Source organism: Crassostrea angulata, chromosome 10 (assembly GCF_025612915.1).
Source record: "Crassostrea angulata isolate pt1a10 chromosome 10, ASM2561291v2, whole genome shotgun sequence".
NCBI lineage: Eukaryota > Metazoa > Mollusca > Bivalvia > Ostreida > Ostreidae > Magallana > Magallana angulata.
This window is the reverse complement of record NC_069120.1, coordinates 53612650-53624625: the sequence shown is the minus strand read 5'-3', so window position 1 is coordinate 53624625 and position 11976 is coordinate 53612650. Positions and strand designations below refer to the sequence as shown.

General features: G+C 36.2%; 1 protein-coding gene and 1 pseudogene across 1 annotated transcript; one reads left to right on the top strand and one right to left on the bottom strand.

Moving 5' to 3' along the window:
• Window positions 1-92: 92 nt before the first annotated feature.
• Window positions 93-8075, top strand: LOC128164447 (serine/threonine-protein kinase Nek8-like). The gene is made up of 17 exons (XM_052828258.1): window positions 93-143; window positions 442-647; window positions 907-962; window positions 1256-1432; window positions 2298-2347; window positions 2544-2625; window positions 2879-3087; window positions 4425-4501; window positions 4760-4932; window positions 5178-5322; window positions 5490-5566; window positions 5669-5786; window positions 6032-6182; window positions 6448-6605; window positions 6807-6962; window positions 7087-7245; window positions 7392-8075. The coding sequence occupies exons 1-17, from the start codon at window positions 97-99 to the stop codon at window positions 7421-7423; spliced, it is 2073 nt and encodes a 690-aa protein (XP_052684218.1). The 5' UTR covers window positions 93-96; the 3' UTR covers window positions 7424-8075.
• A 462-nt stretch (window positions 8076-8537) lies between these two features.
• Window positions 8538-10230, bottom strand: LOC128165418 (mediator of RNA polymerase II transcription subunit 23-like; annotated as a pseudogene).
• Between the last annotated feature and the right edge of the window lie 1746 nt (window positions 10231-11976).

Here is an 11976-nt window from a genome sequence, read left to right as displayed (position 1 = left end):
GATAAAAATTACACGGTTATAAAAACGCTTTATTAAACGATAATGTGTGTTTCATTTAAAGCACCAAATTAACATTGAATTGTTATATAAACAAAAATGGAAAAATATGAAAAAATTCGAGTGGTCGGGAGAGGAGCTTACGGGTAAAACGCAACATCACTTATGCTTTTGCGAACGCTTGATTTTTTATGCATTAATTATGCCAATGTATCATCTAAAATATGAGAAAACTTTACCCGAATAAGTTCTTACCAAGAATTTATTATTTTTCTGCAGAGGAAATTCTAACTGTTAATTAACAAATTGATTTAAAGTCACTCTGTTGAAAATGCTGTCCACAAATTTCATAAGCAATATTTCTTTTTTTCATATTTTATGAGTTGGGTTATGATAAATGTACCTGACAGTTGCAATGAAGTAAAAGAGATTACGGTCTTTCAGGACAGTGCACCTGTGCCAGAGATTGGCGGATAAAAAGATGATCATCATCAAACAGATTCCTGTGGAACAGATGACCAAGGAGGAGCGACAGGCGGCCTTGAATGAGGTCAAGGTCCTGTCCATGCTGTCCCACCCCAACATCATCCAGTACTATGAGAACTTTCTTGAGGATAAGGCGCTGATGATCGTGATGGAGTATGCACAAGGTTACCACTTGAAATCCTAGCTACTCTGATTTTCTTTCTTTTACATTGACTTTACCACAGATGTATTGTTTTTTTCTTGCTTCTTGTACTTCTTTATATGGTACAGTTTATGTATCAAGATGTTGATATATTGCTTCTTTAGGTGGTGTAGTTTATGCATCAAGATGTTGATATTTTGCTTCTTTAGATGATGCAGTTTATGTATGAAGATGTTGATTCCTTAGGTGGTAGTGATAATTTTGATATGTTGCTCCTTTAGGTGGTACAGTGATGGACTACCTGCAGTCAAGGAATGGGATTCTGTTAGAGGAGGAGGTAAGACAGATAATATTTAGTTTAATTTAATGGTAGTACATGTACTATTCTAATTTCTTCCCAACTTGTGTGCTACACTATCTTATTCAATGAAGTCTGTTCATCACAGTCCTTGGACTGGAAAAATTCATTGCAGACTTGTATACTGTATTTGTTTTTTTGTTACCACAGATGTATTGGATTTTTTTCTTGTTGCAATATGAAATCCGCACAATAAATTGTTGAAAAACAATAATGGGAAAAAAATTAATGCAAGACTAAATTTATCATGCATACCTGTTTGTGTTTTCCAGGAGATTCTGAAGTTTTTTGCACAGATGCTTCTGTCCATTCAGCATGTTCATTCCAAACAGATTTTACACAGAGACTTAAAAACACAAAATATCCTACTGGACAAAAAGAGAGAGGTGGTCAAAATTGGAGATTTTGGAATTTCTAAAGTTCTGAGCAGTAAAAGTAAAGCCTATACTGTAAGGACATATCTTTATATTTTTTGTTATTACTGATGCTTTGGAAAGTCTTTTCTGCTAATTTTATAACAGGCTTATGATCATTTTTAGGATTAAACTATCAGAAAACTGAGGATAGTCAAAGTACTGTAAACATATTACATGTGGCTGTGAAATCTTAGAAGATAGTTAAAAAATTTGGTATTAGCTCTTTACAGGGAAATATTTGCAGCAGTTTTATTTTTGTCTCTTTCACCCTTGTTGTCAGTTTATTCAAATTAAAAAAAAAATTAAAGTAGCTTTGTTGATAGGAAAGAGTTTATATGTCTAACTGCATGTGTCTGGGCAAATTTAAGTCGGTATGAAACCATTTCCAACTATAGTAGGGCCAAAAAAAAAGATATGCAAAAATTATCCTTTATACAGTTTGTGCACTGAAGTGCTTTATTTATTCCCTGTCCAATCATATTCTGTAATCTATTGTTTTGTAGGTTGTTATACTTCTGTAATCTGTTGTGCTGTAGGTTGTTATACTTCTGTAATCTGTTGTATTGTAGGTTGTAATACTTCTGTAATCTATTGTATTGTAGGTTGTTATACTTCTGTAATCTGTTGTGCTGTAGGTTGTTATACTTCTGTAATCTGTTGTATTGTAGGTTGTAATACTTCTCTAATCTGTTGTGTTGTAGGTTGTTATATCTCTGTAATCTGTTGTGTTGTAGGTTGTTACACTTCTGTAATCTGTTGTGTTGTATGTTGTTATATCTCTGTAATCTGTTGTATTGTATGTTGTTATATCTCTGTAATCTGTTGTGTTGTAGGTTGTTATATTTTGTAATCTCCTGTGTTGTATGATGCTATACTTTTATAATTTCCTGTGTTGTAGGTTGTTGGAACTCCATGCTACATTTCTCCTGAACTATGTGAAGGAAAACCGTATCCTTAATTACTCTAATTCAATAAATGTACAATTGAATATAGCTTAAATATAGATGAATGTTGATTAATCTATAATATCAACTTATTAATGATGGACAGAAATCAGTTAGTCATCTCAATCTCACTATGGAAAGTCTATCAGTTGCAGGAACATTGCTTAATTTTGCAGCGTATGATTCCTTAGTGTGTACAGATATAACCAGAAGAGTGACATCTGGGCCCTGGGCTGTGTGCTGTATGAGCTGTCCAGTCTCAAGCGAGCCTTTGAGGCAGCAGTGAGTTTTTACTAATAAACAGCATGCTGTTTTTGTGATAGAATCAGTCATAAGGAATTCCTTCTAGCTTTGGATAGTGGGTTAACTCTAGAGCTTGATTGATTAGTGAAGTTTATCATTTGTATGCTAGAGGGCCTGGGTTCAAACCCAAGCAGATACAATATTTGTCTTTTTGTGACATAATTAGGTAACATGGTCAGTCTGACCAGACAGCATATTCATTTATATTTTGTTATTTATTTTTCTGCTGCAGAATTTACCAGCTCTCATTCTGAAAATTATGAGAGGCACGTTTTCTCCAATCTCTGCCAGTTACAGTGAGGAGTTACGGGCCTTGATCCTAGGAATGCTGCATTTAGATCCCAACAAGCGCCCCAACATCAACCAGATAATGGCCCAGCCAATTGTAATCAACGCCTTGATGACCCTCCACACCGACCTTGGGCGGGTCCCCTGTACAAGGTGAGGGCCCAAGGTCAGGGCTTGATTCAGTTGTTATCATAAATATGTGTACAAGTGTAGAGTCTTCAATTTGAGAAAACAAATTATTTAACGAGGCCGAGTACAGAACGAGTACGCACGCTTTCGCGCAGCGTTTCATTTGTATTGTGACGTCATCTTTTTGCTTAGTTGACGCCATGGCGTGATAGTTTCAACTGCAGATATTCAGCGAAATTTGTTGAATATGGCTCGTTTAATGCGTAAAATTAATGTTATATTGTGGAATAAACATAACTGTCTCGAAGTATAAGCTATATTTGGGCTCGGGTCGAAAACGTGAAGAGGGTTCAGCAGGCCTAACCCTCTGTCGCGTTTTCTTAATCCGCCTAAATATAGCTTAATTCATATATTTCAAGACAGTAACCATGTATTTTATATCAATGACCCTTAATATGTGATGTTATATATTTTTTTATTACTTAAATATGTCTGAATGCTTTAATAATACAATAAAGATCACCTTTTCTGCCTTTGTCAAATAAAAAATAGCCATTATCTGACAAATCTGGGAAATTGGGCATACAAAAATCAACTTTGATAAGACCCCTGGAACAAACCAGGAGGTAAAAGGTTTTTTTTATTTGACCATTTGATGCCTTTTAGCAATAACTTTAATATGTAGAACAGAAAAAGAAATCCCTAGGGCAGAAGTTTAAAAAAATGTGCAAAATTGATACATTTCAAGCAAAATCCCATAGGGTCCTATGTTAAAAATTAACAAACTTTGAGATGACCCCCTAAACAAACGGTGTGGTAAATGTCTTATTTTTTAATCTTAAAATAATAATTATATCAGTAGAAATTTAGGTAAAAAATTTCATTAAAAAATCTAGGGCAGAACTAATTAGACCCGACCTCGTTAAGTACTATTATACTAGTATGTTTTTATGATTGTCTTTTAAATAAGTTCTTATTGTAATTATGGAGCTTTAATTTCTTGATATAGTGTAGTCCTTCCCCTGTTATTAAATCCTATCACAAGTTGAAATATAATACATGTATCTTACATATCTCATTGTGCCTGTATATATGGAGGATATCGCCCATGGTTTACTGTGGAATCATTTTTATTCGTGGGGGGTCAATGTTCGTGGGTACCAAAAATGTTCCTGGTTCGTTGGGATGTAATTTCGTTGGTAGCAATTTTGGGATTATTTTTATACATGTAAATTCATGGGCAAGGGTGTTACCCATGAAAATATTGGTCCCCTACAAACAATGATGATTCTACAGTAGATATCACTGATCTGACATGTGTACTTGTTAATTTCCCATTTGTATGTACTGTTGTGTTACAGAGTGAGCCGCCCCCTCCCCCCAGCCACCGCCGCCGCTAGAAGTCGACTCTCCACCCGCGGCAGTATGACTCCCAGAGGTCAGTCATACTCCTCGTTATGTAGTAACCAAGAACAGAAATAATATAATATTCTGTAATTCTTAATATTCAGTGAAACACTACCAGAGCTTGAAAAAATCTCAATTCTGTACAATATTGTTCATTATTTATGGATGTACATGAAATACACAATATTTATATCTAGTACAATATACATGTAATTGATGTTGACAATATTTATATCTAGTACAATATACATGTAATTGATGTTCAGTACACCACTGTTAACTGTTGTAGATGCTCTGTCAGCTAAGCCACCCGCCCTGAGTTCTGTCTTTTTCTGGGGGATAGGTGTTTCCTCCCCTGTAAAGCTTCCCCTCCCTAGCAGCGACACCCAGGTCACCCAGGTGTCAACCGGCCGCACCCAGAAGGCAGCAGTCACAAAGAATGGCCGCCTGTTTGTATGGGAGGTAATCTGATATCACATGGTCAATATCAGTACAATTATTTATATATATCCAATAAGTCAGTATCAGTACACACAGTCGATATCAGTATTAGTTAAATAAATTGTATGCAATGATTTCAAGTTTCTCATGAAACCTGTGTGACAATGATATCAACAAGGTCAATATCATGATTTTATACAACATTTTGAAAAATTTTATGAAGCCGTATTTGACATTGATAACAGACCAGCTTCACTCTGTTACAGTCATCCAATGTGGGAACAGACACCCTGATCCCTGGGGCCACAGAGAGCCACACCCTCACCTACGTCCCCAGGTATCTGGAGGGTCAGTCAGGGGTCAACATCCAACAGGTGGCGTGTGGTGACCTCTTTACAGCTTGTCTCACAGGTATACAAAATTCTTGTCTTACATGTAAAATTAAAAAGTTTTAAAGTAAGTTGTCAAGTTGAACACAAACTTCATTAAAAACTATATCAACAGAAGGAAATGGGCAAAAATAAAACGAAGACAATACAAGAAGCTAAATAAGATACACAAGTTTCATTATTTTGCAGATCGTGGGATTCTGATGACCTTTGGCAGTGGGGTGTATGGTTGCCTGGGACACGGTAACTATAACGACGTGGCACAGGTACCTGCAATTCTGTTCTCTGGAACAGCTTCCACACATATATAGAACTGAATGTACAATCAAATAATTATAATCATGATAAATAATTGTTTTCTCTTCCAGGCCAAGATAGTGGAGGATTTACTTGGTTATGAGGTGGTGCAGGTGTCATGTGGAGCCTCCCATGTTCTGGCGGTGACCAATGAGCATGAGGTGTTTTCCTGGGGTAGAGGCGACAATGGTAAATAGATCAAAGGCAGATTGAAAGTTAAACATGAAAGAAATACTACGCATAAAATACCTGACATGTGCTTAGTCAAGTACCATTCCAACGTGAAACTATTTTAGCTTGTTTGAAGTGGTAATTTTAGTATTATTGGTAGATATCTTCATTTGGTGCATCAAAAGTAACTTTCTACATGTTGTCAGTGTTGTGTACCCCAATGCTCTATGTGTTATCAGCTTTGTGTGACCCTTGTTCTTCAGGTCGGCTGGGACTAGGGGACCAGGAATCCCACTCCTCACCCCGCCCGGTTGTTATCCCCGAGCCTCTCCGTCCATCCTCCGTGCACTGTGGAGTCGACTGCTCCATGATTCTGACCCTTGACAACAAGCTGCTCTGCTGTGGCAGCAACAGGTAACAAAGAATAACAATACATGTACAACATCACAAAACAACAATATGTACAACAGGTAACACAAAATTAAAATACCTGTTCGAACAGGTAACACAAAATAACAAGACATTTCATTTTCAAGTGTACATACTAGAGTTGTGGTATACAGAGCAACATTTTAAATTCATGACATTGTAAGAATTGTGGAAGCAAATGTATAAGCAGAGATTTGGTTAGAGTGGATTTCAGTATCAGATGAAGTAATGACCTCTCCTGTACTGGCAGGTACAACAAGTTAGCTCTGGATGTAATTGCCACTGACGGCACATGCATGAAGCTGGTCGATGAAATTCATACTTTTGTTCAAACTGCCTCTCATCCAATCGGAAACCTACTTGTAAAAGGTGTTGCCATGGGAACATCCCACACAGCTGCTGTAACAGGTAACACACTTAGTATTGATTTGATTTATGATAACTATAATTATTATTAAATAATTCACATTACATGGAGAATTTTCGTCTTTTTGTTCACAATGTTCATGCCAACAATATTTGTTGAATTTAGATTGAGATAATTCAGTTGTGTTGGATTTATTCCTGACACATGGAGTTACTCCTGACACATAATGAATCTGTTTGTAGTTGAGGGTCAGTGCTACACCTTCGGTACGAACCAGTTCGGACAGCTGGGGAACCAGACTAACAACAGCAGACAGCCACAGGAAGTGAAGATTGCCCAGACTCAGAAGGTTGCTATGGTGGCATGTGGGGACACTTTCACTGTGATAGTCGCTGATGGTAACAATTGGTTTCAAAATATCTTCATTTACAGATTATTGAAAACAATTTTTTTCTATAATTATTCTCTTTTTATATCAAGTGTCTTAACAACTGTAAGAGTTTTTTTCTTCAACTTTCTCAGAAGGAGAAGTGTACTCCTTTGGGAACCAGTCAAGGGGGCGTCTAGGACGACCTGAGGAAGATCCGACTGAGCCTGGGAAAGTTCCCTTCATGGGGGAGGATCCCTTTGTGGTGGTCTCCTTGTCCTGTAGTCATGGCAACACACTCCTAGCTACCAGACGTATGAAACTTTTAACTCCAGTTCTTATTTTATCTTAACATGTCCTGTTTTAAGCACTTTCTAAATAAGTTCATTTTTTCAAAACTTACAAAACTGAATCACAAAATTCAGATTAAAGTAGTTATGGTAACCTTTGTTGCTTATAGCTATGCAGCAACTAAATGGAGAGAACATTTAACAATGACCAGGATTTTACGATAACAAAGATATGTGTTTGAGACTGAGACACAAGTCCACACTTAGACCCTGGTATCTGTGACACTTCATTACAGACACCACAGAGATCGCAGTGTGTTGAAATCTCACAGCTGTCCAGGGGATGGGACTTCATGAAGGATAGACAAAGTGTATATGTAATACATGGTACAATGTGATTATTTTGATACTCAGTGTTGTAAGTAAATGTATGTAAATCTGAGTTAATACTGTATACAGGGAAGTATTCGCCCCCATTTTATTTTCACCCCTTTCACCCTTGTTGCCAGCGGACAAATTTTAGACTGGGCAAATTCCTATGTCTCAAACCATCTTTACTTAATCACAACTTTGTATGGGCGAATTAAATTCGGGGCAAAACCGTTAGCAAATTTAAAATAAGGGCACACAGGGGCAAAAATAACCCTGTATACAGTACACCGTAGAATTATTTTCATTTTTAAAAAAATGTCATTATATCCGTCCATATTTTACGTGTATATTATGCATTTGTGCCAAATTTTTATTTGTAAGCAACTACAACAAAATATGTACTTGATAATGTTTTAATTTTTCTTGCATTTAAAGATGTGCCAATAATTTTGTGTGCAATAAATATCTGTACTTAGAAAAAAGATCTCCTTCATTATTGATGTACTAGAATGTTATCAAAATGCTGGATTGCTCATCTTACTTTATTTTAGATGTTAAAGAGTTACAGAGGTGGAGGTTTGCGAGTCATTTTTTTTAACTTTCTGTCTAATCTTTTAATTTATGCCAATATGGTGATTTTTCATAACAAAATTAGATACTCTTACCACTGTATTCAAAAAGAAATACAGTAAACTTACACAGTAAAGCTGTAAACTTATCTCAGTCAGTACTTTACATGCTGCAAATAGTCAGCTACATGGAGTTAAAATGCGTTAAGACATAGTAACATGTACAGTAAAACTCGTTTAGTATGAACACTGATAGGCCTATAGCGAATTCTCGGATAAAGCCATGTTTTTTTAGTCCCAGGTGAAATTCTTAACAATTCTTTGCAAAATTTTACGGTTATAACAAATTCAGATATAACGAATTTACGGATATAGCAAACTGATTTTGAGTCCTGTAGAGGTGAATAATAATGAAATTTAACACCTTTATAACGAATTTCCTTACAGTTTAAAAATGTTAGCACCACCATTTAACAAAATAGATTGAATGAATTTATTTTCATATAATTTATTCAATTCACAATCCGATTATTAAAGGTATCAAAGTAATGTATTTTGATTTTAAGCCTCAATTAGCAAAAATTATTGTTTGATGAAAGAAAGCATGTATTGATAGTGAATTCGCTGTAGATATTATTACGAATTTGTTATACTGATATAACGAATTATGTATATAACAAAGTAATTCCATTGGTCCCTATGACTTCGCTATAACCGAGTTTTACTGTAATTATTAATGGGATAATAAAGATTTTCTTTATCATTTCTTAACTTCCTGAGTATATAGTAATTGTAAAGCAATATAGTTTCACAGTTTGACGTAAAACAATGGCAGGCTTTCAGTGTTTGACACCATTTATTACTGATATATACATAACTATCATCTAACTATTAAATGACCTGTAGTACCTTATATGGTAAAAGTTCAGTAATGATGACATTTTCTCTGAAAGTACGCACTGACTTTGTTAACGATCAGACCAACCTTAGGATATTGTCTAATTGGTCAACACAGATGTTGAGGTTAATCCATAATTACAGAAATACAAGATCTAATGATGGCATTGTCTTGATTAACATGATCAGACCAAACTCGGGATTCAGTCTGTTAACAAGGTCACCACTGGCCTTGGGGCATGACAATATCTACAGGTACTTCTCAACAGACTGCTACACAAAATGAATACACACAATCCACAGAATGAACTCTGTAATACCCTCTGTCTTCTTCTCTGTCCCTCATTACAATGGGGGTTGTTCAGCTCATAGCACCATTAAATCAATTGTTCACATGGCTTTTTCACAGAAGAGGAACTCTTGCTAGTTCTGTACAAGTATTTCAAATTCAACAAGCCAAGCATTGATCCTCAGGTAGACATGGGCGGGGCCAGTGGGGTCATGGCTTCCTCCAGGTTGATGTGGGAGATAAATCTCAGACGTAAGGTCAGGGCCTGCCGGAAGTTACGGATAATCTTCTCAATCTCATTCTTCACACTGTCCCCCACAAACATGTACTTGATGTGGTATCTAAGTATGGGTCAAGGTCATCCAAGTAAAAAGAGAATTTATTTTTCTAGAATATGTATTGAATTAAACTCATACTTATACTCATAAAATATTGTTGGTGTGCCTTATAAATACAGCTGTAAAGGATACAGGAAGTCTGTAATTGGGTCAAGGTACCGGAGATGGTCACATGACTTGTCCACGTTGACCAGAATCTCGTAAAGCTCCACAACCAACTGCCAAAACAAGAAGTCAATATCATCTACACATACAAGCCACAAGGCTATAACACTTAGCCTAACTTTTCCACTATATGCTCCTATGTAAAAGTGAGACTGTGACATAAAAAAGAACTTGTCTAAGATTATAAGCCCAGAGCAAGAAGTTGATTAAAGAGTTAAAGCTCTGAATTAAGAATGGAAAAGCAAACTCTTGCTATGACCTTGACACAGATATAAGACTGACCTCCATCAGACTGCGGGTCCGCTCGGAGTCTCTGTAGGAGCGGCCCAACCAAGTGGCACACGTACAGGAACTGTTCCTCCATCTTCACTACCGTCTTTAGGTGGTCCGGCAGGAATCTGTAAACATCATAAGTAATTCATATACATGTATCATCAATTTGGCAAACGTAATATGTATATATAATTTAATAATTGTAATAACTCCTCATACATAAATCCTCGCACACAGAGTCAGGATATTTGTTATACAAATACATTGCCAGCCTAAATAAATGTTAGATAAAATCTCAAAACACAAGACGAGATAACTCTAATGCTATTAATACTTCAATACTGAGCTGAAAATATAGTGATCTGAGAAGACTCACTGAGCTGAGAATACTCCACATTGATCTGAAAATTGGCCATGGCTGTCAGAATCAATCAACAGTTAATTAGTATATGTACTATAAACAATGACAGATTACAACAGTCAGCTGTGATATCATTCTTATTATATTGGCCATGGCTGTAAAATCAATCAACAGTCAATTAGTATATGTACTATAAGCAATGTCAGATTACAACAGAGAGCTATGATGTCATTCTCATTTGCCATGACTGTCAGAATCAATCAACAGTCAATTAGTATATGTACTAAAAACAATGTCAGATTAAAACAGTGAGCTATGATGTCATTCTTATTGGCCATGGCTGTCAGAATCTATCATCAGTTAATTATAGTATATGTACTATAAGCAATGTCAGATTACAACAGTGAGCTATGATGTCATTCTCATTGGCCATGGCTGTCAGAATCAATCAACAGTCAATTAGTATATGTACTATAAACAATGTCAGATTAAAACAGTGAGTTATGATGTCATTTTCTTCGTCTACATGTAGAAGTGGCTGTAATAGTCCTTACAAACTATGGATCAGTAACTATAGTGACTCACTTTTCACTTTTTATACGTGGCCTCCACGTTGCGTTTGAGCGTGTTTTTGTCGTCTCGGTGTTGGGGCTGGGCCTGGAAGAACTCGGCCAGACTCTGGGAGAAGTTGGCCAGTGTTTGGGGACCAGTTGTGGGGCGTGTTAGCCATGATCTGATTCAGAATCTCTCTCGGCCAGGTGGAGGAAAAACTGTCCACACCTTCAATAACAGAAAATCTTTCATAACGTATAAAATATACTATTTGAAATCTACTTTTTACAATTCCATCATCTTTTATCTAGCAAAATTCAATGCATAATCAAGTCATTAGGAAATTAAACAAACTTAATAACACTTATAAAATCCAATTCTTAATAAATGTACTACTGTTAACAGTTCTGATTATTTGAAAACACTCCCCTTCAAAAATACACTCCATTTATCTGTTTATCACATGTGACACAATAAAATTAGGCCCTAGTACTTGATCTATTTAAATCCTGACCTGTGACATGCATGGCCCGGGCTATGGTGAGAACCAGCACCCTGTTCAGTTCCTCCAACTCATTGGACAAGAACCCCAGCCTCTCTGGTTCATTGAATATTCGGGACAGCTCTGGTTGAACCTCAAAACTCCCGAGTCCTGCTATTAACCTGAGGGCCTTACGTGCTCTCCATACTGAGAATAAAGTAAATAGACTAGAGAGGCAGCTAAAGGAATCCCCTATAGGAATGTAAGTATGAAGTTTAAAGATGTCTGAAGATAAGGATAGGTTATGTAAATTAAGACGATTTACAGCAAAATCTAGAGAAATACTTTGAAATCATTTTATAAAATACATGTAATTATTTAATGAATAAAACTTATTACAGTTGCAGCTGGTTCTGGTTGACTTACCAATGCTTAAGTTAGTTTTGGTTGACTAACCA